Source organism: Astatotilapia calliptera, chromosome 23 (assembly GCF_900246225.1).
Source record: "Astatotilapia calliptera chromosome 23, fAstCal1.2, whole genome shotgun sequence".
In the NCBI taxonomy this organism is placed as follows: Eukaryota; Metazoa; Chordata; class Actinopteri; order Cichliformes; family Cichlidae; genus Astatotilapia; species Astatotilapia calliptera.
In genome coordinates, this window is record NC_039323.1 from 41,921,932 (window position 1) to 41,946,320 (window position 24,389).

The 24,389-nt window shown below is 48.7% G+C and overlaps 4 protein-coding genes across 4 annotated transcripts; 3 read left to right on the forward strand and 1 right to left on the reverse strand.

Moving 5' to 3' along the window:
* The first annotated feature begins 3,189 nt into the window (after window positions 1–3,189).
* On the forward strand, window positions 3,190–6,802 carry ddrgk1 (DDRGK domain containing 1). Its single transcript, XM_026159959.1, has 8 exons — window positions 3,190–3,402; window positions 3,944–4,093; window positions 4,433–4,551; window positions 4,662–4,763; window positions 4,844–4,966; window positions 5,037–5,075; window positions 5,151–5,256; window positions 6,480–6,802. The coding sequence occupies exons 1-8, from the start codon at window positions 3,315–3,317 to the stop codon at window positions 6,638–6,640; spliced, it is 888 nt and encodes a 295-aa protein (XP_026015744.1). The 5' UTR covers window positions 3,190–3,314; the 3' UTR covers window positions 6,641–6,802.
* An 853-nt stretch (window positions 6,803–7,655) lies between these two features.
* cars2 (cysteinyl-tRNA synthetase 2, mitochondrial) lies at window positions 7,656–12,654 on the reverse strand. The gene is made up of 15 exons (XM_026158398.1): window positions 12,326–12,654; window positions 12,200–12,250; window positions 11,990–12,107; window positions 11,842–11,913; window positions 11,569–11,674; window positions 11,403–11,483; window positions 11,171–11,300; window positions 10,246–10,379; window positions 10,030–10,097; window positions 9,857–9,923; window positions 9,608–9,746; window positions 9,264–9,387; window positions 8,586–8,681; window positions 8,249–8,464; window positions 7,656–8,173 (listed from the first exon to the last, which is right to left on the reverse strand). The coding sequence occupies exons 1-15, from the start codon at window positions 12,538–12,540 to the stop codon at window positions 8,087–8,089; spliced, it is 1,704 nt and encodes a 567-aa protein (XP_026014183.1). The 5' UTR covers window positions 12,541–12,654; the 3' UTR covers window positions 7,656–8,086.
* Window positions 12,655–12,726: 72 nt separating this feature from the next.
* On the forward strand, window positions 12,727–19,005 carry atg3 (autophagy related 3). The gene is made up of 12 exons (XM_026158400.1): window positions 12,727–12,892; window positions 13,040–13,081; window positions 13,167–13,216; window positions 14,887–14,957; window positions 15,150–15,257; window positions 15,452–15,504; window positions 15,764–15,842; window positions 15,913–15,947; window positions 16,022–16,174; window positions 16,312–16,439; window positions 16,936–17,004; window positions 17,489–19,005. The coding sequence occupies exons 1-12, from the start codon at window positions 12,821–12,823 to the stop codon at window positions 17,568–17,570; spliced, it is 942 nt and encodes a 313-aa protein (XP_026014185.1). The 5' UTR covers window positions 12,727–12,820; the 3' UTR covers window positions 17,571–19,005.
* Window positions 19,006–19,074: 69 nt separating this feature from the next.
* Window positions 19,075–23,909, forward strand: slc19a2 (solute carrier family 19 member 2). Its single transcript, XM_026158399.1, has 6 exons — window positions 19,075–20,319; window positions 21,753–22,319; window positions 22,417–22,663; window positions 22,774–22,963; window positions 23,459–23,600; window positions 23,690–23,909. The coding sequence occupies exons 1-6, from the start codon at window positions 20,197–20,199 to the stop codon at window positions 23,891–23,893; spliced, it is 1,473 nt and encodes a 490-aa protein (XP_026014184.1). The 5' UTR covers window positions 19,075–20,196; the 3' UTR covers window positions 23,894–23,909.
* Window positions 23,910–24,389: the final 480 nt, after the last annotated feature.

A 24,389-nucleotide genomic window follows, 5' to 3' on the forward strand; every position in this document is an offset into this window, starting at 1 on the left:
ATTGAAAGCCAGGTAGCCAGCAGCTGTGACCAGCACTACTTGTGCAGTTAATAAAAGGACAGGTAATGTTTGTCGCGCTGTTGCACACACAGCACGCTCGTTTGTTTCAGTTCGTCAGTTGCAACAAGACAGCTTACCAACGTGTACGTAATAAGCTGATACTCCTGGGTGCTACACACTACAGTGTGCGCTGTACACCTACTTACTGGTTGTGTCGCATCAGTCTGTGTCTCTGAGTTAACTTGTGTTTCTCCTACAGCTCCGGACCGCTAAAAATGCGCGTGCTCTTTGTGAGCTCGTTCCCGCCTCGTAACCAGCGCGTTCTGCCGTCAAGGGCGACCATTGGTTAAATGTGATCATGTGACTGATGCAAGCCAGATCCTTTTATTTAGCAAAACTGTGATTAATAGTTAAATATTATTGTTGAGGGGCACAGACAGGACTCCGCACACACACATTAAAAAAATAAATAAATTTTTTTTTTTAAAAGTTGCCTCAACAAAAGGGCACTTTGGGCACCCATCAGGAAAGGGGCGGGTGCTCAAGCCCCTCTAGCCCCCCCTCTGCACGTGCCTGACACTAACTACACAAGATTTGTGCTAAACGTCGCAAATCTGTCACATCTCAAACACGCCGTCACTCCTAAAACTTTTAAACTCTAATTTAAAAACTGGTATAAAGTCCACACTTTGTCCGTCAGTTGTTCGTCTGTCCTGCTCACGTCTCCAATGGTTGTACACGTTGTCATTAACCTGGCTTCACTCCACATCAGCCGCTTTGCTAAAACACCGGTGTCGCACATAAGGACGCTGTCAGAGCCTGTCAGCAACGTTGATCAGCTGCGTATATACGAATGTGAATCGCATCATTGGCTGGACTGTGGGATAAGGTGGCATCGTTCTAATCTCATACGGGAGCAGCCAGTCACTGACTCACACTGCAGAACAGGATTGTTGAAGTTTTAATTTTAATTTCAATTCAGGTGAGATTTGCAGAGGTGTGGACTCGAGTCACATGACTTGGACTCGAGTCAGACTCGAGTCATTAATTTTATGACTTTAGACTTGACTTGAAAAAATGTTCTAAGACTTGTGACTTGACTTGGACTTTTACACCAATGACCTGGGACTTGAATTGGACTTGAACCGGTTTACTTGAAAAGACTTGATATTTTACCCCAAATATAAAATTTAACATGCATATTATATGGAGATTGAAAATGTGACGTCATTCAGGGGTAAAACCGCAAAGGATTCTGGGAACTCGTGGCAAGCGGTACTAGCGCACGCAGGCTTTCAATTAAAATCAGTCACACAGCGATAAAAAGAAACACAAAAATGTCAAGAAGCTGTTGTATTATTAACTGCAATAGCCGGTCGCATGACAGCCACGGGAAGCCGACGGGTAAAGAGATCGGTTGTTATCGGATTACGTCGTTGAAGAGAAATTGTTCGAGCCATGTTTCCGAAGTAACAAAGACGCGACGGGTGGCCTGGATTGCAGCCATTCAAAGATCAAATATAACGTCCCAGAACACTCCAGCTCACAGGTTAGTCTGCTCCAAGCATTTACACGAAGGTCAGTGTTTTTTAGTAGTTAATACGTCATTTTCATAACATAATTGGTGATATAGGTTACAAGCAAGTCTGGCGCTGAACAGAAATTGTCGCGCTATGCTCCTTTATTTATTGTGCATAAATAGTGAATTGTCCTGACACAATATTGCGTTTCGCTTCTGTTATTATGGTACATTGACAAAAACATATACTTTTATTCACAGGATAAAACAGTTGTTTTGTATCACTAATTGCCCAGTACGATTACAGCATACAGTCTTATTGTCACTGCTACATTTCTGTGATGAACCAGAAATTATTTCCACTGCTAATTAATTACCGTTGAGCTCAAAGGTCCTATTAATAAACGGTTAACGAATGTGTATTTATGACGACAATTTGTGAGACTGGTAAACTTATGATACGTACGATGGTCTTTCGTTCTACACGGTGCATTTCAAGGTCCTGCACCCATCTGTCGGTAAACTGTACCTGGGCTTGTTGCAGTGATCTGAAGTTACTAAACTTCATGAGTGTATGCACTCACTCCAAGAACCGTATGATTATAAATATGCATATAAATATGCTAAGATGAGATAGCTGACTTCATCTAACTAGCAAATGTTTTCCAGGCTACGTTGGTGATACAGTTTTTTTTAATGTGTATGATATTTTTGTCATGCGATTTTAAAGCTGGTCCTACAACCGCATCCAAGAATAACATGCAGCTTATCTCAGAACTGTCGGTGAAAATTATTCTTGGAGCTAGGTTTAATTGAGCTGCATTTTAAAGAGGTGCAATTTCACAATTTGTGTATATTTTCTAAGTTCACTATTTTGTCATGTGTTGAGAAAAACACAGATTTTAAAATTACATGGTCTAATATTTACATTTAGCATAACTGCAACATTATTTTTTCGTTTTTTTTTTAAAGACTCGAAAGGACTTGAAATTCAAAATTTCAGACTTGTGACTTTACTCGGACTTTTACACCAGTGACTTGAGACTCGACTCTGACTTGCCTGACATTACTTGAGACTTGACTTGAGACTTGAGGATAAAGACTTGAGACTTACTTGAGACTTGCAAAACAATGACTTGGTCCCACCTCTGGAGATTTGTTTTGTGGGCAACGCAGATTTTCTGTGCGCAGAGACGTGCCAGCAGTGCGCAATTGCGCACGCGCGCAGCTTGGAGCGAACATTGGTGGGCAATCATAATGACCAGTTTATCTCAACCCTGAGGATAAGCGGAGCATGGACGCGTGGATTTAAGCTGCTCTTCATATGTCGCTACCAAAGAGGACAGTGTTGAAAACCTCTTTTCAATACAAGCTTCAGTGCGCTTCATGTATCCATCACTAACTTGTGCGATTGGCTCGGGTGTGCTGTTCATGCCAGAGTGACCAGTACGACCAGTGCCATCCCTTTCATGTGAACACAGTTCAGATCTGATCTCCGGTGTTCAGGTTGGTGGATACCGGATAAAGAGGACGACAGCAGAGGCTGCAAACAGATTTCCAGAAAACCAAATTAATGAATTGACTTCATTGTTTTCTGTGGTCATCACACAGCAGCTGTACTGAGAACTCCAACACAGCAGGTGGCGCTATGTCCCTTTTCTATCGGTTCACCAAAACACGCGAAGAAGAAGCAGAAGAAGGAAGAAGAAGAAGAAGGAGCGTTAGTACTGAGCTGTCACAGTTGAATAGACGGGATAAAGGAACAGATTCCGTTCAGAGTATTTCCCGGGCAGCTATGGATGTAGCGCTGTATGTGATAGCTGCCGCTGTCCTCGTCGTTCTCATACTGTTTGCCGTGAAGGTGCGGAGGCAGACACGGGCAGGTAGGACCGCCTCACTGCGCTCGGCTGCAGCGGTGGGCCGCTGCCTGGATGCCGACATGCCGCAGTCCAGGCTGCTCGTTTCAGACGCTGTTTGGTAGATGAGCAGCTCGCACACGCTGAGCAGCACCTGTAGCTCTGACTGCTCGGATCTGTGCCGTGTTTTGGTGAAGCCCTAAACGTGTCGATCCGGCTCATAGCGCGCTGACAGCCGGTTGTAAATAATGAGTTCATCAGATGTTGGTGTTAAAGCTCGTCGGGCAGTGGGAATGGAAACGTCACGCGTGGTAACGACGTGCTGTCAGCGTGCAGCTGTGCAGAGCTGATGTGGGCCTGAACGTGTCATCAGCCCGTGGCTGAAGCCAGGACATGAGGACACGGCAGACTTACACCAGCTTTGGCCTGAATCTGTTTCTGATGGCGTTTAAACTCACCGAAACAGACACAAAACCCCAGCTTTATGTGGTCACCCCCCCAGTTTAAATATTTACTTAATTGACAAAGTGTGTGCATGGCTCATAGTTTCCTTGTGCTGTGTGCTCAGCCGACGAGGACCAGCGCAGGGATGTTGTGCGTGCAGCGGGGCCCCCTCAGCGGGCAGCAGAGGAGCGAGGAGCCGGCATGCCTCGCAGGAGAAGGAACCTGGCCAGTGTGATGGCAAACAGACGACCTCAGAGAGAAGCTGTGGAACGCGGTAAAGCCCCTGAAACAAACACGTTAGTGTGCTGGAAGAGTCTGCTCGGCTCGTGGTTGAGCTCTCGGAGCGTATGTTTCATGAGGGCCTCTCCGAGCAGAAGCACAGGCTTCCTGTGGGACAAATGTCCCTCATAATGTCCCTGCATGTTCATCACACAAAGATGAATTTCAACATTAAACTTTGGCTTTTCCCACAGTTTTTGCTGAGCATTTATAACGTGTCACATTATTTGATTTCACCCCCCTTTTTTCTGTTTCCACTTCTGCTGATCAAATGCAAAACACACAGTAAAGGTGCTATTTATACATGAGAATGAGTGTGTCCTGCTGCTTTCAGAGGAGGAGCCTGTGGAGGAAGACGAGGCGGAGCAGCAGAGCTTCCAGCCGACTGCAAAGGTCGGAGCCAAGAAGCAGCGGAAGTTGGAGGAGAAACAAGCCAAGAAAGCCCAGAGGGAGGTGAGACACGCTCCACTGTCCACTCAGGGCTCGTTTCGATCTACTGGTTTTTAATGAACTCTGTTCTACTGCAGTGTCTTCAAAGTCACTTTACAGTTTACTATTTTCAGGCTGAGATGGAAGAAAGGGAGGAAAGGAGGAGGATGCAGGAGCTCAGAGAACAGGAGAGGCAGCAGGCAGAGGAGAAGGAGCGGCTGCTGGAACAGAAACAGGTCTCACCGAGTCTCCTCGGCAGCTTTCCTCGGGTGCTCACGTGATCAGATGCTGATGCTCTGTGCTGCTCTCCACTCAGGAGGAGCAGGAGCGCCGAGCTAAAGAGGAGCAGGAAAAGCGCGAGGAGGAAGAGTACCTGAGACTCAAGGCTTCCTTTATCGTAGAAGAGCAGGGAGAGGAGGAGCAGCTCTCTGAGGACCAGGTCAGACCGGAGACATTATGGTAAACATTCCTGTTTTATTTGGAGTAAACCTCTGCTTGTGTATTCTCAGTCACGCAACCTGCTGCAAGAATTCATCCAGTACATCGAGGTAAGGCCGCCCACTCCGCCGCTGCTCCCCTGCTGACATCAGTCGGCGTCTTTCTAACTGTCTCCTCTGCTGCAGACCTCTAAGGTGGTTCTCCTGGAGGATCTGGCTTCTCATTTTGGGATGAGGACACAAGATGCCATCAGCAGACTGCAGGACCTGCTGGCTGAAGGCTCCCTCACAGGTTAGCGCGTCAAGACCGTTCAAATACACTGAACATGTCAGATCCAATATGCCAGGAGGCCAGAAGATGAATTAATTACATAATTAATGAGGAAAATCAGGCTGACAGTTGCTGTTGTGAAGGATCATTCGTCCTGAGCGAGCCCGACTGCACATCCTCCCACATGTTCATGGACGACTTCAGCTCGTTCCTGGCAGTAAGCACAGAGCTTCTGTGCTCGATGCTGCCACCAGATGTCCACGTAACTGTCTGAGCATTGGTTCTGGTTGCTATTATGAAGTGCTGATGCAGTATCTAGGAGGCAGATCCTACGGTGACCTGTGGGGGGGCTTTAGCTCAGGTGGTAGAGCAGGTCACCTAACCAGAAGGTTGGTGGTTCATTCCCAGTCTGCTGAGTGAACGTGAAGCTACGTTCACTCAGCAGGTCGTAATGCTCGATTCTGAGTTTTTGATCAAATCCGATTTTTTTGTCTGCTCGTTCACACGACAAATAAAATGCGACAGCAAAGGCGCTCTAGTGTGAGCGCTCAAAGCGGCCGCGTGCGCAAAAGAAGATGTCACGCACAACGCGCTCTGTTTAGACCCAGAGCAACAGTGTTGTTTGACTGATGGCCTTAATATAAAGACTTCGGACTTCACGTTTCCCAATTTTTGCTTTAAGTTATTTTGTTATTCACATAATAATGTAAATAACCTAATAATGATCCTTATTGCTGTTTTAGAGCAGCGCTGCTTCAAAGGATAGCTGCAGGTTTCTGTCAGATAAAATGTTCACGTTTCTCCAACGTTGTCTTCCCAGCAGTTTCACGGGATGGCCAGGAAGCATTCGATGTCTTCTCCGGCGCTGATAATGGCGTCTGTCTTGTGTCAGTGACGTAAAAGATGGATTTAATGCAACATGACCATCAAACAGCAGTCGCTTTCTGAAACATCAGATATGTGTCAGATTCAGGACCACATACGAAAGTGACCCAGGTCGGATTTGAAAATATCGGATTTGTGCCGTTCACACTGTCACACCATGATCGGATAGATGGTCGCAGAGGGTCAAAAAAGTCTGATTTGATGCGCTTTCGCCTGCAGTGTGAACGTAGCCATAAATGGGAAGTGCTTAGAAAAAAGCCCTTGAATGTGTGAATGTGCAGAGCGCTTTGAGTGCTCAGACTGAGGAGAACGGTGCTGTATAAGAAACAGTGCATTCACTGTTTACTTGTTGTCTGCAGGTGTGATTGATGACAGAGGGAAGTTTATCTCCATCACTCCAGGAGAGCTGGACTCTGTGGCTCAGTTCATCAGGCAGCGAGGCCGAGTGTCCATCACAGAGCTGGCTCAGGCCAGCAACTCTCTGATCAACCTGATGCCTGAGAGTCGCAGTGCTGCCTGACACTCTGTGGACACATCCTTGAGTGGCTGTTGACACACAGCTGGACTCTTCACTGCCATCCTGTGTGGCTCAGTACTCTTAATCACAGCAGACGTCAGGTTACAGTTGACCTCCCAGTATGAGGATTTCAGCCAAACTGGAATAAACAAATCCTGAGTTTTATCAGTGACTTGTGTATTTTTGCATTTGCACAACGGCGTTTCTTCTTTACTGGAGTCGTGAAGCAACTCAGTGGCTCAAAGTAACACCCCACACTCATGTCTGTGAAGGTTCTCAGTCATCCAGGTCATCGTAGTCTAAGGAGCTTGCAAAGAAAAGCGTCTGGACTTCTTTAAGTTGCTTGAAGACGTTTCACCTCTCATCCGAGAAGCTTCTTCAGTTCTAAGGTCAAATGGTGGAGAGTCCCAGATTTAAGCCTGGTGGGAGTGACCCCCCACAGAGGGACAAAAGGACCCCTGATGATCGATCCTCCATCTAATCACATGAGCCGAGGTGTGAAAACAGGTGTGGGTCACAATCAGCCAGAGTTTCAGGTGAGCTCATTGTGAAACCTGGCCCCACCCTGTCATGTGATGTCCTGAGGTCAGATGGCCCAGGATGTGAGTGGGCGTTAAGGCGTCTGGGAAGGAACTCAGAACTGGATTATAGATGGCAGACAGTTGTTGTGTTAAGCCCCGCCCTCTGTTCAAAGATGGTCGCTCACAGTGGACATAGATGCTTCTTTTACTCCTCTTTGACCTTAGAACTGAAGGAGCTTCTCTGATGAGAGGTGAAACGTCTTCAAGCAACTCAAAGAGGTCCAGACGCTTTTCTTTGCAAGCTCCTTAGACCCACACTTGGGTATATTTATGGTGGGCTTTCTACGTGTGCTGCATTCAGTTTGTTCCACACATTTGTGTCAGCTCTGATTGGTAATGGTTAAACTACCCAGAAGCTTCGTGTGCTACTCATGAAGGAAGTTCTCGTTATTCTCAGACCTTGTACTCAGAGATGAATCCATAAAGAGACTGCGCAGTTTAAGGACCAATGCAGTACTTTCAGCAAAACTTTAATGTATCAATGCCAAATACAGTGGTGGTGGGGTATGCTGCCAGACCTCTGCAGCTCCTGGTGCTGTAGGATGGTGAGCATCAGCCTTGTGGGGTGAATAAGGTGAGGTGGGTATCAAACCTTGATGATACTGCAGGTACAGCCAACTGTGAGCATTACAGCAGCTCAGACTTAGTCCAGTACTGGATAACCACCGGGTTTTAAAAATAAAGGAGGCCTGTAACATGACAGAGGTGGAGCCACAGTGACAGGCAGGTACAGCACGTGGCTCAGGAAACAAACTAAGAGTCCAGCACCCTGAGCTTCTGTTTTATGGCATCGTGCTGTTTTCTTGTTATTCCAAGTCTTTCCGTCGAGTCCACAAAGCTCAAATCATTGTTAGAAATGAAAAAACCTTCAGCTGGACGTCTCCTCGCCTTTGTCCTCCGGTCCTTGTCCTCTCGCGCTCATTTTGATCTCCCACGTGGAGGTGGCTCCTCTATCCTGAAAACACAAGACAATCCCACCAGTGTAGCCCGAAACAGGAAATGCACTGAGCTAACCTTCTGTGCGTCGTACCTTTATCAGCACACCCAGGGGCGCCAGGTCCTCTCTGAGGGCATCGCAGGCTTTAAGCAGAGGGAGTCTGTCAGGGTGCAGTCCAGCTCTGCTCGGGGATCCTGTGGATGAACCGTCCCGCCGAGCGAGCGCGAACTCTCGAACTTTGCTCCTGAACTGAGTCAGCTGTTCCACAACCGGCTGCAGACTGCCTCGGCTGCTCAGCACCTCAGCCTCCTTCAGAGGACAGAGACACACGGGAGACCTCTTCAATCAAGGATTATTATCATGATTCACTGAGAGACGCCTCAGTGTCATGCTGCCCGCTGAAGGGACATCACAGTGAAAAAGTGCTGACCTTAGTGTGCAGGTCGATGCCAAACACATCCAAGACATCTCTGACGTAGGTGACCATTGCTCCGAACACGGCGGGGCTGCGGGCCGCCCCAGCAGGCTGAACAGAAACAGGCTCGTGTCTGAATGTGCAATACGCTTAGAACAAGTATCGCTGCTGCTCACTGACCACACTGTTGTCATAGCTCCTGTTCCTGATCTCTAGTGCAGGGGTGGGCCACTCCAGGCCTCCAGGGCCGCTGTCCTGCAGGTTTTAGATCTCACCCTGGATCAACACAGCTGAATCACATGACCAGTTCATTACCAGGCCTCTGGAGAACTTAAAGACATGTTGAGGAGGATTTATCCATTTAAATCAGCTGTGCTGGATCAAGGACACGTCTAAAACCTGCAGGAGCCCAGCCTTCAAGGCCCGGAGCTCCCCACCCCTGACCTAACCCGACGTCTGCTGGCAGAAGTTCAGATTTCACAACAGTGGGACTGTCCAGCTGTTGTGACAGAGGTGGAACTGAAGCTTGTCTATTCTGACCACTCAAAGCTCTTCAGACCAACATGTAACCCAACATACGACAGCATGATCCCAGAGCGCCAATACTGCCAGACCTGGTGGAGACCCAGCTGCTAACTGGGACTTTCCACCAACATCACTGACACACTGACATCAAACCTGTCAGACAGTTACCGTAGAAACAGGCTGAAGCTGGCAGTTTCCGTGATAAACCAGATTCATCAGAGCACTTATGGCTCTCGGTGTATCAAAGTCATCTGCTAGAGTGGACATCACAGTGGATTTAGTCTCAGCCAGCCTGAAAAGTACAAAAACACAGGAAGACAGTTTGTAGACGGAGCAGAACCTCTCAGGCATCAGCTGAATGTAGCAGGCAAGCGTCTCAGAATGCATGACTGCTGCCGGCACTAGCATCTGTCCTGTCCTCACTGCTTCAGCTAATTACAGCTGTGCGAGGAACAGGAGAGACAGAAATATGAGGAGGACACTCGGCCATGGGCGGAGGAGGAAGTGGGCACCTGCTCCAGAGCAAATCCTCCTGCACGTGTGAACACTGCAGCTGACCCTTCATGTAGGCCTGAGCATCGTGGCAGAAGGTGGAGATGGTGTCCAGAGTGCTGCGAGCCTCCAGCACGCTGCTGTCGCTGTAGTCGATAGCTGTGGAGACATTACAGGAAGTGCAGTTTAACATCGCAGCTATGCGACTCGAACTCCAATAACGAATGCATTCATGTATCAGACTGGGAAAACCTAATCGTGTGCCTCACCTGATCTGTATTTGCTCAAAAGACAAAACATCCGGAATTCATTGGCAGAATAAGACCGCAGAAAATCCTGACGAGGACGAAGACGTGATCATTTTCACCCACTCCACACAGCACAGCGCATTCAGGTATTAATGCAATAACACAAATAAGACAAGGAGTCAGCAGGACTGTACCTTGATGCTGATGTAGTTCTTTAAAGATTTAGACATTTTCTCTGGACTGCCCTTCAGGTGTAAGTGCCCTAAAAACAGCAACAACACGCTGAACAGAGCACGACACACAGCTGCTCCCAAACTCAGCTCTGCAACACGAATGACCCCCAAACACTTTCAGACAGCGTCTGCTTTCCAGAGAGCGTGCACGAGGCACGAGCCACGTCTGGCTTTTACCTGAGTGCAGGAAGTAGTTTGCCCATTGTCCACACTGGTGATACGCCTCACTCTGAGCGATCTCATTCTCGTGGTGAGGAAAAGCCAGGTCAATCCCTCCAGAGTGGACATCCAACTGTCCCCCAAACATGGAGCTGAAAGCACACGAACAGGAAACTCATCAGCGCTCAAACTCAGGCTAATTAAATCCTGCATTCAACTGTTCGACTGAAGAAACAAACATCACTGCTGGACTAACATGAAGTCAGTGTTGCTAACAGTTGCTAACACTGGGGTCTATTTTTTCATTTCACTTTTGCAGGTTTGCCTTTTAAAGCAGGCGCAGACTCATCTCAGCTGTTAGTACATCCCCTGAGGACAGCAGATATCCTTACAGTTGTAAGGATTTAAATTTGCTGTGGGTCCTTTATCCTGACATTGTAAGACAAGTGTTAAAACCTTGTTGTGTACCTTATTCTGTCCTTTACACTGCAGGCAGGTGAGCACACAAGTTCAATCTGACTTGTTCCATCTGAGACAGCTGGCCGAGGGAAAGCCAAACCTTCCAGCTAAAGTCTGAACGTGTTGTTCATCTGTTCAGTACTTGCAGACGGGACTGCTGCAGTTCTTTGGTTTGGACCAGGCCTCTCTTTACTGCAGCTGCTCGTCTGCTGGCCGGTACGAAACAGAAGGAGCACACGTCCCTGCTGTTGGCCGCTCTACACTGGCTTCCAATTTAGAATTGTAATCAACCCACAACAAGAAAACGTGTCTACAAACTGAGGAAATGCAGAAACCACAGGTTGTTCAGTCGCCCACTTCACGATGCCACGGAGGAAACAAATCACCGCAGTAAAAGTCGCCTCATTTACTGAGGTCTGTCTGTAACTGGGCAAAGATAAGAATTCCCAAGCGTTAATGGGATTCATGACCAAACAGAACAAACCTAGCAATGGTAGAACATTCAATATGCCAGCCCGGTCTTCCTCTGCCCCACGGGGACTCCCAGTATGGTTCTCGAGGTTTCCACGGTTTCCACAGAGCAAAGTCCCTCGGGTCCCGTTTGTTTGAGGAGCCTGCAGAGCCGTAGAGTTTGCGGTCAGTAAACTCGGGCGTCTCACTAACATCGACATGGAAACAGAAATAATAAGAAAGGATTAACTCACACCAACACTCACCGGGCTCTCCCTGAGGATCCACAGCTCCCACAAACCTGCCGTACCTGCCACCAATGGACTGAATGTCAAAATACACATCGCCTGCAACCAAAGCAGTGCACAAGTGACACCTCCAGCATTTCAGACGACCAAAAACACCAAACAAAACAAGCTCCTCCATATTTACCTTCTTTCGTGGCATAAGCGTGTCCATTTCTGATGATCTTCTCAATAAAGGCAACGATATGATGCACATTCTCTGTGACCCTTAAATACACTGCAGGAGGAACCACCTCAACACAACAACATGAAGACGTGTTTATACATGAACAGGATGGTTTTACAAACGCTGAAACTCAGAGTGGAGGTAAAATTGTGCAGTGCTTCATGAAATAGATCTATCCTTTTATCCTGTGCATGCTGTAACGCAGGCTGATCTGCTGCAGGTCTAAGCTCACACCTTAAGCGACAGCATGTCCCTCTTGAACTCGTCCTCGTACACTGTGCTGACGGCGGCTGGGGAAACGTTTTCCTGTTGGACCACATGAAACACATGACGTCAGCAGGTGAGAACAGAGCAGCAGCCAGCAGGTGCAGGACGGCCTCACCTCCCAGCTTCTTCTGATGATCTTGTCATCGATGTCAGTGATGACCATGGCATGGATCACGGTGATCCCAAACAGTCTGCTGAGGATCCTCTGCAGGATGTCAAACCTCACGTATGAGCTGTGACGGAACAAACCCACAGAGCTCACACACACACACACACACACCGTTTACCTGCACGCCATAGCCTCACCTACTGTTGCCATAGTTACCTTGCATGACCCAGGTGAGCGTGATCGTACACGGTGGGTCCACAGCTGTACCTGAGATGTAACACATAAGTGGGTTATTAGGCCGCCGTGTGCCGGCATGAGCAGCACAGTGGTCAGAGTCCGTACCAGGTCGCGACCCCCTCTCTTGTCAGGATCAGGGGCTCCTTCTGTTTGCTCAGGCTGTTAAAAGTCTTCAAGCCCGTATCAAAGCCGCTAGGCCTCACCCACTCCCTCCCGGACACACTGCAGCTGGGTCCGTGGGACGTGGATCGGACCGTGACCGCCGGTGAAAGTCCGGGGACCGGTGCCCTCCACAGCAGCGAGCTCACCTGTTTCCACATAGCGCGAGCCGCCGTGGTTTGAAGGCGAAGTCTGCGGTGTGACCGCACCGGAGCTCACGCACAGCTCACCGCAGCGGTTCCGACGCTGAAACAAACCGATCTAAACGCGGTTGTTTCGCTCTTCACGCACGTTTAAGCCACTCCTACACTTCTCGCGAGAGTTGTATAGCGGAAGTTTATAGGCGAATCATGTGACTCGGTGTAGCTGGCAGTGTGAACAGCTATGCCAAAATAGTCGGAGCTCTGACAGGAAGGTTCAGATCCCAGAGGATTCTCCGATATGCAGAACGTGATCAACACGGTGAAGGGCACGGCCCTCGGGGTGGCCGAGTTATTCACCCCGGTATTAAAGGTAAGCGCGGCAGCTAGCTGCTGGTAGCTGTAGCCGCTCGGACGTCGGGGCTTCATTTGTGCTCTCGGTGTGAAATGTTTGACACGCAGCTGCTTCACCGGAAGTGAAGCGGAGCACTAACAGCTTTCACTTTGTTGTTAATGACAGGAATCGAGATTCAAAGAGACGGGAGTCCTCACGCCGGAGGAGGTGAGACCGACACAGCCCCGCATACACTGTTCCTCCGCGGCTCTGCTCAGGGCCTCACCTGTCCGCTCCTCTGTCTGTCTTTCAGTTTGTAGCAGCTGGAGATCACCTGGTTCATCACTGCCCCACATGGAAATGGTGAGAGGCTTAATTCATGTCAAACACGACGAGTCCGTGTCATTAAAAAAGAAACGCACGAAAGACGAAACTAGACGCTTGGTGCCGTGTTTCTGGAAGCGCGTCTCCGTGTGCTCCGACGGTCAAAGCTCAGTTTCTCCACTCATTCAGACGCCACATTTATACACGTCGTTCCTGTGACAAACGTTTGACCTGCAGATGGAAAATGTAAAAAAACCTGCACTTTTTTTTTACTGTAGTAACACCACAAATGAGCCGTTTATACAAAGAGCTTGAAAAGGGGCCGCTTTCCCATCATCTGTGCTCATGCTTACATGCTTCACATCATCATCACCACAAAGGGTTAAAGGAAATATACTGGGCACCATAACTAACTCAAACTCCAAGTAACTGCTGCAAACCAGCACTGTAGGGGGACAGAATGACCAAACCATCAGCGTACGTTAAAAAAGGAAAGATCATACAAAGAACACGTATGTGCGATATCCTTACATGTGCGGGCTCGATTGTTAGAGCTCCTGGAAACTGTGGTACACGGTCCCATTCAGTCCATCGAGCAGTTGTCAAAGAGCGCAGAGTTGGCAGTCTTTATCAATCTGTCCAAACAAGTTTTCGATGCACAGAGTGGAGCTGAAACTGTGAGATTGCACCACACAGTGCAACGTCACCCCCACCCTCCACTAAGACAATGAAACCCAGGTGCTGCTGTGATGGGGGGCGCTGTCATAACCTTGTTTACAGCTGTGCAGCTTGGCTGCAGTCCTCGTCTTCAGTAGTAATGACAGAGCTTTCTGCCCCTTTGCTTTAGTCACAAAGTGTTGATCATCTGTGGACTTGCTCTGCTGATGAAATGTTGCTCCGCCTCTCTGACTCAGTCTTTATTAGCCACCAGCTGGCAGGTTCAAACCCAGAGCTTCTTGATGGGAGGCAGCAGTGTTACCGCTGCACCAGTGTGTCGCCAACATTGTCCGTCCTGCTGCAGTGTGGTGACGATTAATGTTGCCTGTGCTGACAGCTTTCACAGGAACGTTTGTGTGGAAAATGAGGATGCGGCCTCAGAGCTTGCATGAGTGTTGAATGTGTCCGAGCGATTTCACAGCATAATGGAAGAAGCTGTTGTGATGCAACACGGAGAAACCCAGCTTGTGTCATTATGGCACATCATCACACACTGAAACCTGCTGCCACAGAACAGAGGTCGTTTTTTATGTTTTGCATGTCAAATGCAGGACAAATGTAAAAGCTGGATGTAGTTACTGTGACCTCCCCTGTTGGAGGCTTGATTTGAAGCCATGAAGTTGATATCGGTTAACGGTCAGTGATAATGGCTTGTGATTGACAGCTTGTTAGTTAATGTGAGTTCATGCCACAGATAATCTTCCATTGTGAAATGCAGCATCGCCACGAGCTAGACCCAAACTGAGGACACAAAGCCGTTTCACTCAAGAGCCAAAGCCACAGCTGTCCACAGCTGTCCACATCTAGTGCTCTTTAGACTGAAGGACCTCGTTAGACTTCATGTTTCCAAACCAGAAGCTCAGTCCATGTTCTTCACTGTCAGAAAGATGAGAACAACTGTAATAAACTGTGGTTTGTAACCAGGGTGGAGGTCTCAGGACCTGAGCCGGGCTAAAACGGCAGCAAATGATCTGTTTTTTCTCTCCCGTCAGGGCCACTGGAGAAGAAGCAAAGGTGAAGCCATATCTGCCACAGGACAAACAGTTTCTCCTGACACGCAATGGTGAGAGGCAGACTTCAGGAATTTCAGTCAGCAAGTCTGACTCACTGCTTCAGTGTTTAGTGACACAAGACTGAACCTCAAGTGCCTTAAAGTTCAGGACAGGACTGAAGTTTTTAAAGATGATATTGTGAACAAATAATTTTGTGTGTTTCAAAGTGTCATTGCTGTGTGTGTGTGTGTGTGCGTGCGCAGTGCCCTGTTACAAGCGCTGTAAGCAGATGGAGTATTCAGATGAGCTGGAGGCCATCATCGAGGAGGACGATGGAGACGGGGGCTGGGTGGACACCTACCACAACACAGGTGTGATGCTGGTGGTACCCGCGCACAGCTAACTGTTCGTTCACTGTCACATACTGGAGTGGGCTACATGCTTCACATACGATCACACTGATCAATCTCATTCTGATGACGTGGCCGTGATATCAGACGTGTGCTGAGTATTTCCTGATGACTGTGCAGGTGTCAGTAAAGATCCCCTGAATGTGTCTGTGCAGGTGTGTTAGGAGTCACAGATGCTGTGCAGGAAATCTCACTGGACAACAACAAGGTTTGATTTCTAATTAATATGAATGTAAAATCCTCCACCGCTCTAATAGTTCCATCCCTCGGCTGAAGGACCGAGGGCGTGCGTGACGGAGGGATGTTTCCTCCCAGATTACTGCTCAGATGTGAATGAAACGGTTCGTTTGCTCAGTTTCGCTCCTTGCGATTGGCGGACCATCATAAAAGCCTCGATGCCATCGATTGCGTCTCCGGTGTCTGATTGTGCGGTTACATATCTGTGCTCTTAATCTGAACTCTTCTAGGATAAGAACATGAATGCCCCGTCTGCAGCATGCTGTGATGATGAGGATGATGAAGACGGAGAAGCGGCAGATATGGAAGGTATTGATCGTGTCTTTCTGTGGCTTGGATGTGCTCCCAGATCGGCCCTCACACTCTGCTGTCTTTTCAGAATATGAAGAAAGCGGGCTGTTGGAAACAGACGAGGTACGCTCGCAGCGCTGTCTGACCTCGGCCATCATCCGCCCGACTCCGGCCTGACTCTTGTTTTCTGTCTCTAGGCAACCCTGGACACCAGCAAAATAGCAGAAACTAAAACCAAAGCAGAACCTGGCAGCGAAGACGCCATTCTTCAGACGAGAACATATGACCTGTACATCACATACGATAAATACTACCAGACCCCTCGACTCTGGCTCTTTGGATATGATGAAGTATGAACTTTATTCTTCGTGGTATAGAGATGATAAGCAGTCGATAGACTCCGAGCGTGAACATCTGCAGTCTGCTGCTTCTTGTTGAGAAGGAGCGCAACCAAAACTGAGACCAGCTTTGTTGCTTTGTCTCCCAGGACAGGCAGCCGCTCACTGTAGAGCAGATGTACGAGGACATCAGTCAGGACCACGTGAAGAAGACGGTCACCATCGAGAACCACCCCCACCTTCCTCCACCTGCCATGTGCTCGGTTCACCCCTGCAGGTGAGAGTTTCGTTTGTCGCGTTGAAAGATGCAGACCCACCACACAGCTGCACCTGTGATGGTGTCGAGGCTTATTGAGCTGAATGAATGAATCGGGAAAAGATGGATGACACTGTGGTGGGTTCGGTGATGCTGATTTGCACTGTGACTTCTTCACTGCGCTCTAAGAAGCCAAACGTTGTCACACACTAACTTCCTGTTTTCACTAGAAGCTGCTGCTCCAGCCCAAAACCTGTTTCACACGTTCAACTCACTTCTGTGTTCAGTTCAACTTGATTTCTATACCGACCGCAGATGTTATTGTAAGGCAGAGCCCCTGCAACAGTACTGAGTGATCACATGACCATTAATAGCGAGTCAGCTGGTGCTGGTATCGAGTCGCATTCTTCTGCGTCTCCGCTGAGATAAAGGAACCGTGGTCGTGTTTAAGGATGTCTGTGTCGCAAACCTTTTGACAAGAACCTTTAACCTTTGAACTCGTGACCTTTGCTTTCAGGCATGCTGAAGTGATGAAAAAGATCATTGAGACTGTGGCAGAAGGAGGAGGAGAGCTGGGAGTGCATATGTATCCTTTGATGATGTCACGCGTCACCACAGCGACGCAATGAAAGGAAAGTGGCTCCGTTGAGAAGCTTAACTTTGTGCATGTTGTGTATTTTCGGCTATTTGCAAAAGGAAAGTGTCAGAGCTGTTGGAGGTGTGGGCGCTGCAGCAGCACCCAGCAGGGGAAGCTCCGGTCAGCAGCAGAGCCAAAGGGCAGGCAGCACAGAGAGCCTGTGTCGCTCTGCTGGCTCCTAACAGCATCTCTCCAGACCAGCCAAGAAGCTGCCTGAGGAGGTGCCAGGCTTACCAGGATAAGCAGCAGGGATGGATGTTTTCACCTCTGTACACCAGCAGTTCATTGACGTAGCAGCACTTCGATGTTTTATAGGAGCCGGCTGCAGCCAGGCAGGAAGAGCAGCACTCGGCGGCTGGCCTGCAGCGAGTGTTCGTGGTCAGGCAGGTGGTCGCTCTACCCCCACCTCTGTTTCCTTAACTGATGCTTTCAGGTATCTTCTGATTTTCCTCAAGTTTGTGCAGGCCGTCATTCCCACGATAGAATACGACTACACGAGACATTTTACCATGTAGGTGCCTCTGCTGCAACACCACGTGCACACGGGAAATACCAGAGATGGTCTCCGCTCTCAATACAACTGGTCTGCTGAATGTTTGTGCTACTCTAAGATGCTTTGTGTGGAAGTGTCAAGGATATGAAACGCTGTCTCTTAAAAGAACGGGCTGACGTATTAGGACACGTGCTTGTTTTCTGCTGAACCCAGAGAAACCCGATCAGCATCAGTTTGATCTGTGTGTATGCAGCACAGAGTAGGATGCTGTCATGCAAACGGCACAGCTACCCTGCTCTGTTGCATAAATTCAGATACGTTGTGTGTAGTTCTGTCTCTGTGATAAGCTGGCTAAACACATCAGAGGTGAGGTCTAACCCTCGGTAACCAAGGTCCTCATCACCCAAGAGTTGGACTGCACCTGCAATGTCTCTGCGGGACAGTGAAGCTTATTGATGGTTAGTGTGATTAGGAGTGTTTAAACAGAAGCTAAGCAATGTCCTGCTGCAGGGAAGGATTGATGTGTGCTGCTTTAGTTCCCAGTCTGACACTCATTCATGTGTTGGTGTAAGATCAGGTTTGCTCCTCCCACAGCGCTGCGCTGCTTAGCCCCGACCTTAGAGAAACTAAACGAATCCTCCTCTTCATCATGGAGGCGATCCTGCAGTTAGGAACTTAAAACTGTCACATTCAAGCTTGAAATCACTGCTGCTTGGTGCGAGTTTGTGGTAGACGATTCCATCAGTCCAGCACTCACTCTGCTCTCTGGCTCCACCAGCCTGTGGAAACAACTCTGTGTTTAGCAGCTTCGGCTGCATCCACTCGTGCTCATGTCTGCCCACTTGTGTCTCAGCTCAGTGGGTGCTGAGACACAGGAAAACTGAAGCAGGAGCCCAACAACTTCTGGATGGCTACAAATAATAAAGCAGCCTTGTCTCGACGGCGGCGTCGAGGGAAGCTCGTGGAGCACGGATGTTTCCCGTCAGCTGTCCTCGCTTCCATCCCAACGCTCTCTGCGGGAATCGAGGCTGAACCTCAGTTTGTTGTGAATGTGCTGATCCCGTTTCTGTGTCGGTCTTCAGTTGTGAGCAGGTTTCTAATTGATGCTTCAGAGGATTTGTTGTCAGATGTAACTCTGTGTCTAATGTATTACTGACCTTTGAAGAGGTTTGCTGTGACCTCTGCAGAGCAGCCTCACTGATGCAGTTTAACTACACGTCCATGTTTCCTGTAACCTGTCATGTTTGGCTCATTACAGTGGCAGCACTCATCCATACAAAGCATCTGCTTCAGTAATCCACAGCTTGCTTCCTCGTGTGTTGGTTGATCAAATATTCTCTTTGTATCTGTGCCTGTTGGTCCAGTCTTCTAATTTAAGTTGCTTGGTGGTGAGGCTTCACCGTTTCAGAAAGATGTACATTTATCAATAAAGAGTTTCCCAAATATTGCAAGAAAAATGCTGTTTATGGATGTATTTATTGGTGCTGGGGAGGGGCGGTGGTAAGTAAAACATCTCAAACCTAAAAATGTTCCTTCATGATACACGTTATGCTGCAGGTGGCAAGGTTACAGGTGAAGGAAAAGCCAGCACAAAGTGTCCTGGTCGTAGTTCTGAGGCCTAACAGCTGATGGCGTTCCCTCCCTACAGCTTGTACGTTTGCTCTCTGCATGACCTCAACGTGCTTAAGCCACTCCTTTGTTGCCATAGCAGCATCTGACTGATAACTGTCTCCAGCCTCCTGGCTGAGGGAGAAAGATTAGCATCTAAGATTTTCCATCACTGGCCCGTCTGCGCCTCACTGTGGTGAAGTCACAGTCAGAATATTACATGAGATCAATAAAACAAGGATTTTAAATAGAGAAATGTCAGACTTCTGGAAAGTCTAATCCTGCATGTGTACTCAGTACTGCCTCAGTGCAGCGTGGCATGGATGCTGTCAGCCTGGGGCACTGCTGAGGTGTTGTTTTGTTCCGTCTCATGTCGCTCATCTTTCTCTTTTCAGTGGAAGTTTTTCTTCCACAAGCTTTCTATTAGTGTTCTTTGTACAGCGCTTTGGGGACACCAATGATGGTTTTCTGCGGAACTGTCATGTCAGCAGTCAGGATTGTGATTCCTACTGAACCAGACTGAGAGACCATTTAAAGGCTCAGCAACTCTTTGCAGGTGTTATGGATTAATTGGCTGATTAAAGAATGACCCTTTAAGCCTACAATATTGAACCTTTTCACCATATTCTAATTTTCTGAGCTCTTGAATTTGGGCTTTTCATAATCTTTAAGCCACAATCATCAAAATGATAACAAATAAAGGCTTGAAATATCTCACTTTGCATGTAACGAGTCTCATATCATATATAAGTTTGGCCTTTTAAGTTGGATTACTGAAATAAATGAAAGTTTGCGCGATATTCTGATTTTCTGAGTTTCACCTGCATCTTTAGCGTTCGTCACACAACTGTGTGAAAAGCCTGTTTCAGGCCGGCAGGGGGCAGTAGCTGTCCATATAAACGCGGCGTTGCGATTCACACTCCAGTCCAGAAGGTGGCGGTAATGTACCTGAAGTTGTTTGGCACCGCCATAAAAAGATAGAAGAAGAAGAAAGAAGTAGAAGAAGAAGAAGGACCGGCGTAGGTCATGCTGCTTCAGACATGTCGGTGTTTGTCCCCACTGTGCTGCTCTGTGTCTACGGCTTCTTCACCAGCCTGCGGCCATGCGAGCCCTTCATCACCGCCTACCTGATGGGACCAGACAAGAACCTGACGGAGACTCAGGTGAGCTAGCTCGCTGTTAGCAACAGCGACTGTGAGGCGCGTCTTAGTTGTGTCGTCACGCTCTGTAGCATCAGCGTGCGTTTACACTCTGTTAATGTTCACGTGAAGTAAGTTGGAGCTAAGCTGTGGACAGGCGGTGCCGGGCACGCGCAGAGGACCCCCAAAACCTCCTCACTCAGCAACCCGCTTAATCAGGATTCCGTCATTTAGTGTCATTTGGCTGATAAACAGCAAAGATCAGCAAAGCAGAAACTAAAGTTTATGAAAGCAGCAGAGATACAAAGGGCGTCCCGGACCAGCTCACCCCAGTCTGCGGGCGGGGGCTGCTGGCGTGGGGCTCAAGACATGTGATGTAACATGCTTTTAATCAGCTGCTCAGCCTGCCTGTGTGTCTCTGTCTGAAGGATGGAGTCACGTAGCTGCTTCATCCCGCTGTTACACACTCTGACTCCCTCATCAAATATCAGGATCACATCAAATGTCCTGGAGAGCAGAACAAAGACCACTGGCTCCTCCTAGATGGTGGAGCTGGGGTCAGCCCAGCAGGAGAGAGCCTGGGCTGGTTGTTGGCAGCAACTGGACCTTTAAATAATAAGAAACGACTTACTTTAGCATTGTTTTGAAGGTTTTTTGAGACTGATTCTGAAAGTTTACCATGTCCTGGTGTCATATCAAAGTGAAAATACTTGGTTTTATTGCATGTACGTGTGGTTTATTGTCAAAGGAGCTTGCAAAGAAAAGCGTCTGGACTTTGCAAGCTCCTTTGACTACGATGACCTGGATGACTGAGAACCTTCAGACATACGTGTGGTTTATGTTTCCCATTTTGTTTTTCGTAAGAACTGTTGCATTTGCAGTATGACAGTTGTTACAAAATGTGCTGTCGCAGGGATGTTGCATGGTGCCGCAGTGTACAGCGTCAGGCAGGAAAGACTGAAAATGGCGATCTCAGTGTTGGAGCAGTAATCCCAGAGACCCTCGCTGTAGACGGAGTAATCTCCCTGAAAAATGACCAGAATTTCTGGCTAATCCTTAAATAATTACTCGTACAATGCTGAGGCTCTCAGCAGGCCTTCAGAAAGCAAACCTTGAATCTGCTTGGATGTGCCCACTGTTGCGCTGTCCAAAGGCTGGGACGACCGTGTCGTACCCCGAGCCTGGCTTAGCTATTTAAGTAACGCCGATTAATGAGCAGACTTTTTTGTTTTTGCAAGGTAAGTTTACCTCTCTGTAATTCCTCAACTAAAACGTTAACGTTAGGTTTAATGTTCACAAAACGGAGCCACACGTCCGTACGGTGCTGAGCAGGATAGCTGCACAGGAGATCAGCAAGATCACTGACAGGTTTCAAATGCACAGCATCCTTGTCATTTATTGATGCAAAGGAAAGTGAAAGGAGCTCTAATCCATGCGGTGACTGTTTCTGTCTGCAGGTTGTCAATGAAATCTTTCCAGTATGGACGTATTCCTATCTGTTCCTGCTGTTCCCCATCTTCCTGGCCACTGACTTCCTCTGTTATAAGCCGGTGTTGGTGCTCCAGGCCAGCAGCTTAGTGGTCACCTATGTCATGCTGTGGAGGGCACAGGGCATGCTGGCCATGCAGCTGTTGGAGTTTTTCTACGGTCTGTCCACAGCTTCAGAGGTGGCCTACTATTCCTACATCTACAGCGTGGTGGAGCCGGAGCACTACCAGAGAGTGACTGCTTACTGCCGCAGCGTGACTTTGTTCGGATCAGCGGCTGGGTCTTTGACCGGTCAGTTGCTGGTATCCGTGGCCGAAGTTGACAAGGTCTACCTCGTCATCATTACACTGGCGTCAGCCTCTGTGGCTTTTCTGGTGCCCTGCTTTCTCCCCATGCCCAAGAGGAGCTTGTTCTTCCACAGGCGTGCAGGAGCAGAGGAGGCTAGGCCCCGCAGCAGCAGCAGAACCGCCACCAGGATGGAGAAGGCGGAGGATTCGGACAGCAGGGTGCCGCTGAACAGGCCGGATATCTCCAGGGTGAGTGAAGCTGCCGTATCTGGCCACGGCTGTGATGAGAGATTCTGAGTTTGTACGATTGTGTGAAGAGGTCACACGTCTGCATTTGTCTGTGCAGGCATCCAGGTCCTCTGAGGCAGGAAGTGGCAGCAGGGGGCTCGTGGCGGTCCTGCGGATGCTGTTTGATGACTTTGTGCAGTGCTACAGGTGTCGCACCCTGCTGGCCTGGTCGCTGTGGTGGGCTCTGGCCACCTGTGGCTACTTCCAGATCATCAACTATTCTCAGCCGCTGTGGGAGCACATTCTTCCATCCAAGGAAAACATCATCTACAACGGCTATGTAGAGACCCTGTCCACGCTCCTCGGTGAGGCTGCTCTGGTTGCTTCACAGCAGACTGTGTAAAGCTGTGACATGAGCACACTCTCCCAGCGTGACTGACCTTTGACAGCAGCTCTGTGTTCCTCTCGTCCACAGGGGCTCTGGCGGCGCTGCTGGTGGGCTGCCTGCCTGTGACCTGGGCTCTGTGGGGGGAGTTGGCTCTGTGTGTGCTCTCCCTGCTCATGGCTGTGTGTGTGTTTGTCATGAACACGGAGCACATCTGGCTGTCATACAGCTTCTACATTCTCTTTAGAACCACGTACATGCTGCTCATCACTGTGGCCACGTGAGTACCCAATCACCAGCCACATATGATATCCTGTATCATGATATCCTGTATCATGATATCCTGTATCATGATATCCTGTATCATGATATCCTGTATCATGATATCCTGTATCATGATATCCTGTATCATGATATCCTGTATCGACGTCCAGTGCACGCGCGGTGATGATCCAGAAGTCAAACCAGGCCGAGACGGCAGCACTTCCATGGCTCGTTTCAGGCAGAAGTGCAAACATTAGTGTTATTCCATGAAGCAGTTCTGGCACAGCTTACTGGAAATTTAAAAGCAGAAATTGAATCCATGTGAGGGATTAACAGGACATGGGAAGATTGTTGTTTGGAATAAGGAGCACATTGAGCTGAATGCGTGGGAGCACTGCTGACTGTAGAAGTGCATGTGTGCAAACACGAGGAGACTGTTCTCCATCTGACTTCCTGTTACTGCTCACACGCTGCGACTGCTTGTCTGTTCAAACTCATCTGTCTCCCTCAGGTATCAGGTTGTGGCCAGCCTGAACATGCAGCGGTATGCGCTGGTGTTTGGAGTGAACACCTTTGTGGCTCTGCTGCTGCAGTCTCTGCTCACGCTGGTGGTGGTGGACTCCTCTGTCCTGGGCCTTAAAGTCTTCACTCAGGTGAGGAAGTATAACAAATGTAGAACTTGTGTTGTGCTTATTTAGCTTCCACGATGTAGATGTGATAACTTCTTTGTTTCCTTCCTTAGTTCTTCATCTACGGTGCCTACTTTGCTGTCATTTCTGCGATCTTCCTCTTTGCTGGGCTTTATAAACTGGTCTCCAGGCGGCACTCTGAGCAGAAGGCTCTGCCCGGCAGCCGAGCGCAATCGGAGACGGACTCTCCACCGATCGGTGGCACAGACTCCAGGACATGTGTCGGTGAAAGTTCTCAGTCATCCAGGTCATCGTAGTCTAAGGTCCTTGCAAAGAAAAGCGTCTGGACCTCTTTGAGTTGCTTGAAGACGTTTCACCTCTCATCCGAGAAGCTTCTTCAGTTCTAAGGTCAAATGGTGGAGAGTCCCAGATATAAACCTAGTGGGAGTTTCCCCCCACAGAGGGACAAAAGGACCCCTGATGATCCTCTAATCGCCTGAGCCGAGGTGGGAAACTGGGCGTGGGTCCCAATCAGCCAGAGTTTCGGGTGAGCTCATTGTGAAACCTGGCCCCACCTTATCATGTGATGTCCTGAGGTCAGATGGCCCAGGATGTGAGTGGGCGTTAAGGCGTCTGGGAAGGATCTCAAAACTGGATTATAGATGGCAGAGAGTTGGTGTCGTAAACCCCGCCTCTGTTCAAAGATGGTCGCTCACAGTGGACATAGATGCTTCTTTCACTCCTCTTTCAAACCATCTGTCCTCTCTGTCCAAAATGTGAACATTGGCATCCTCAAAGAGTGACCTTTGACCT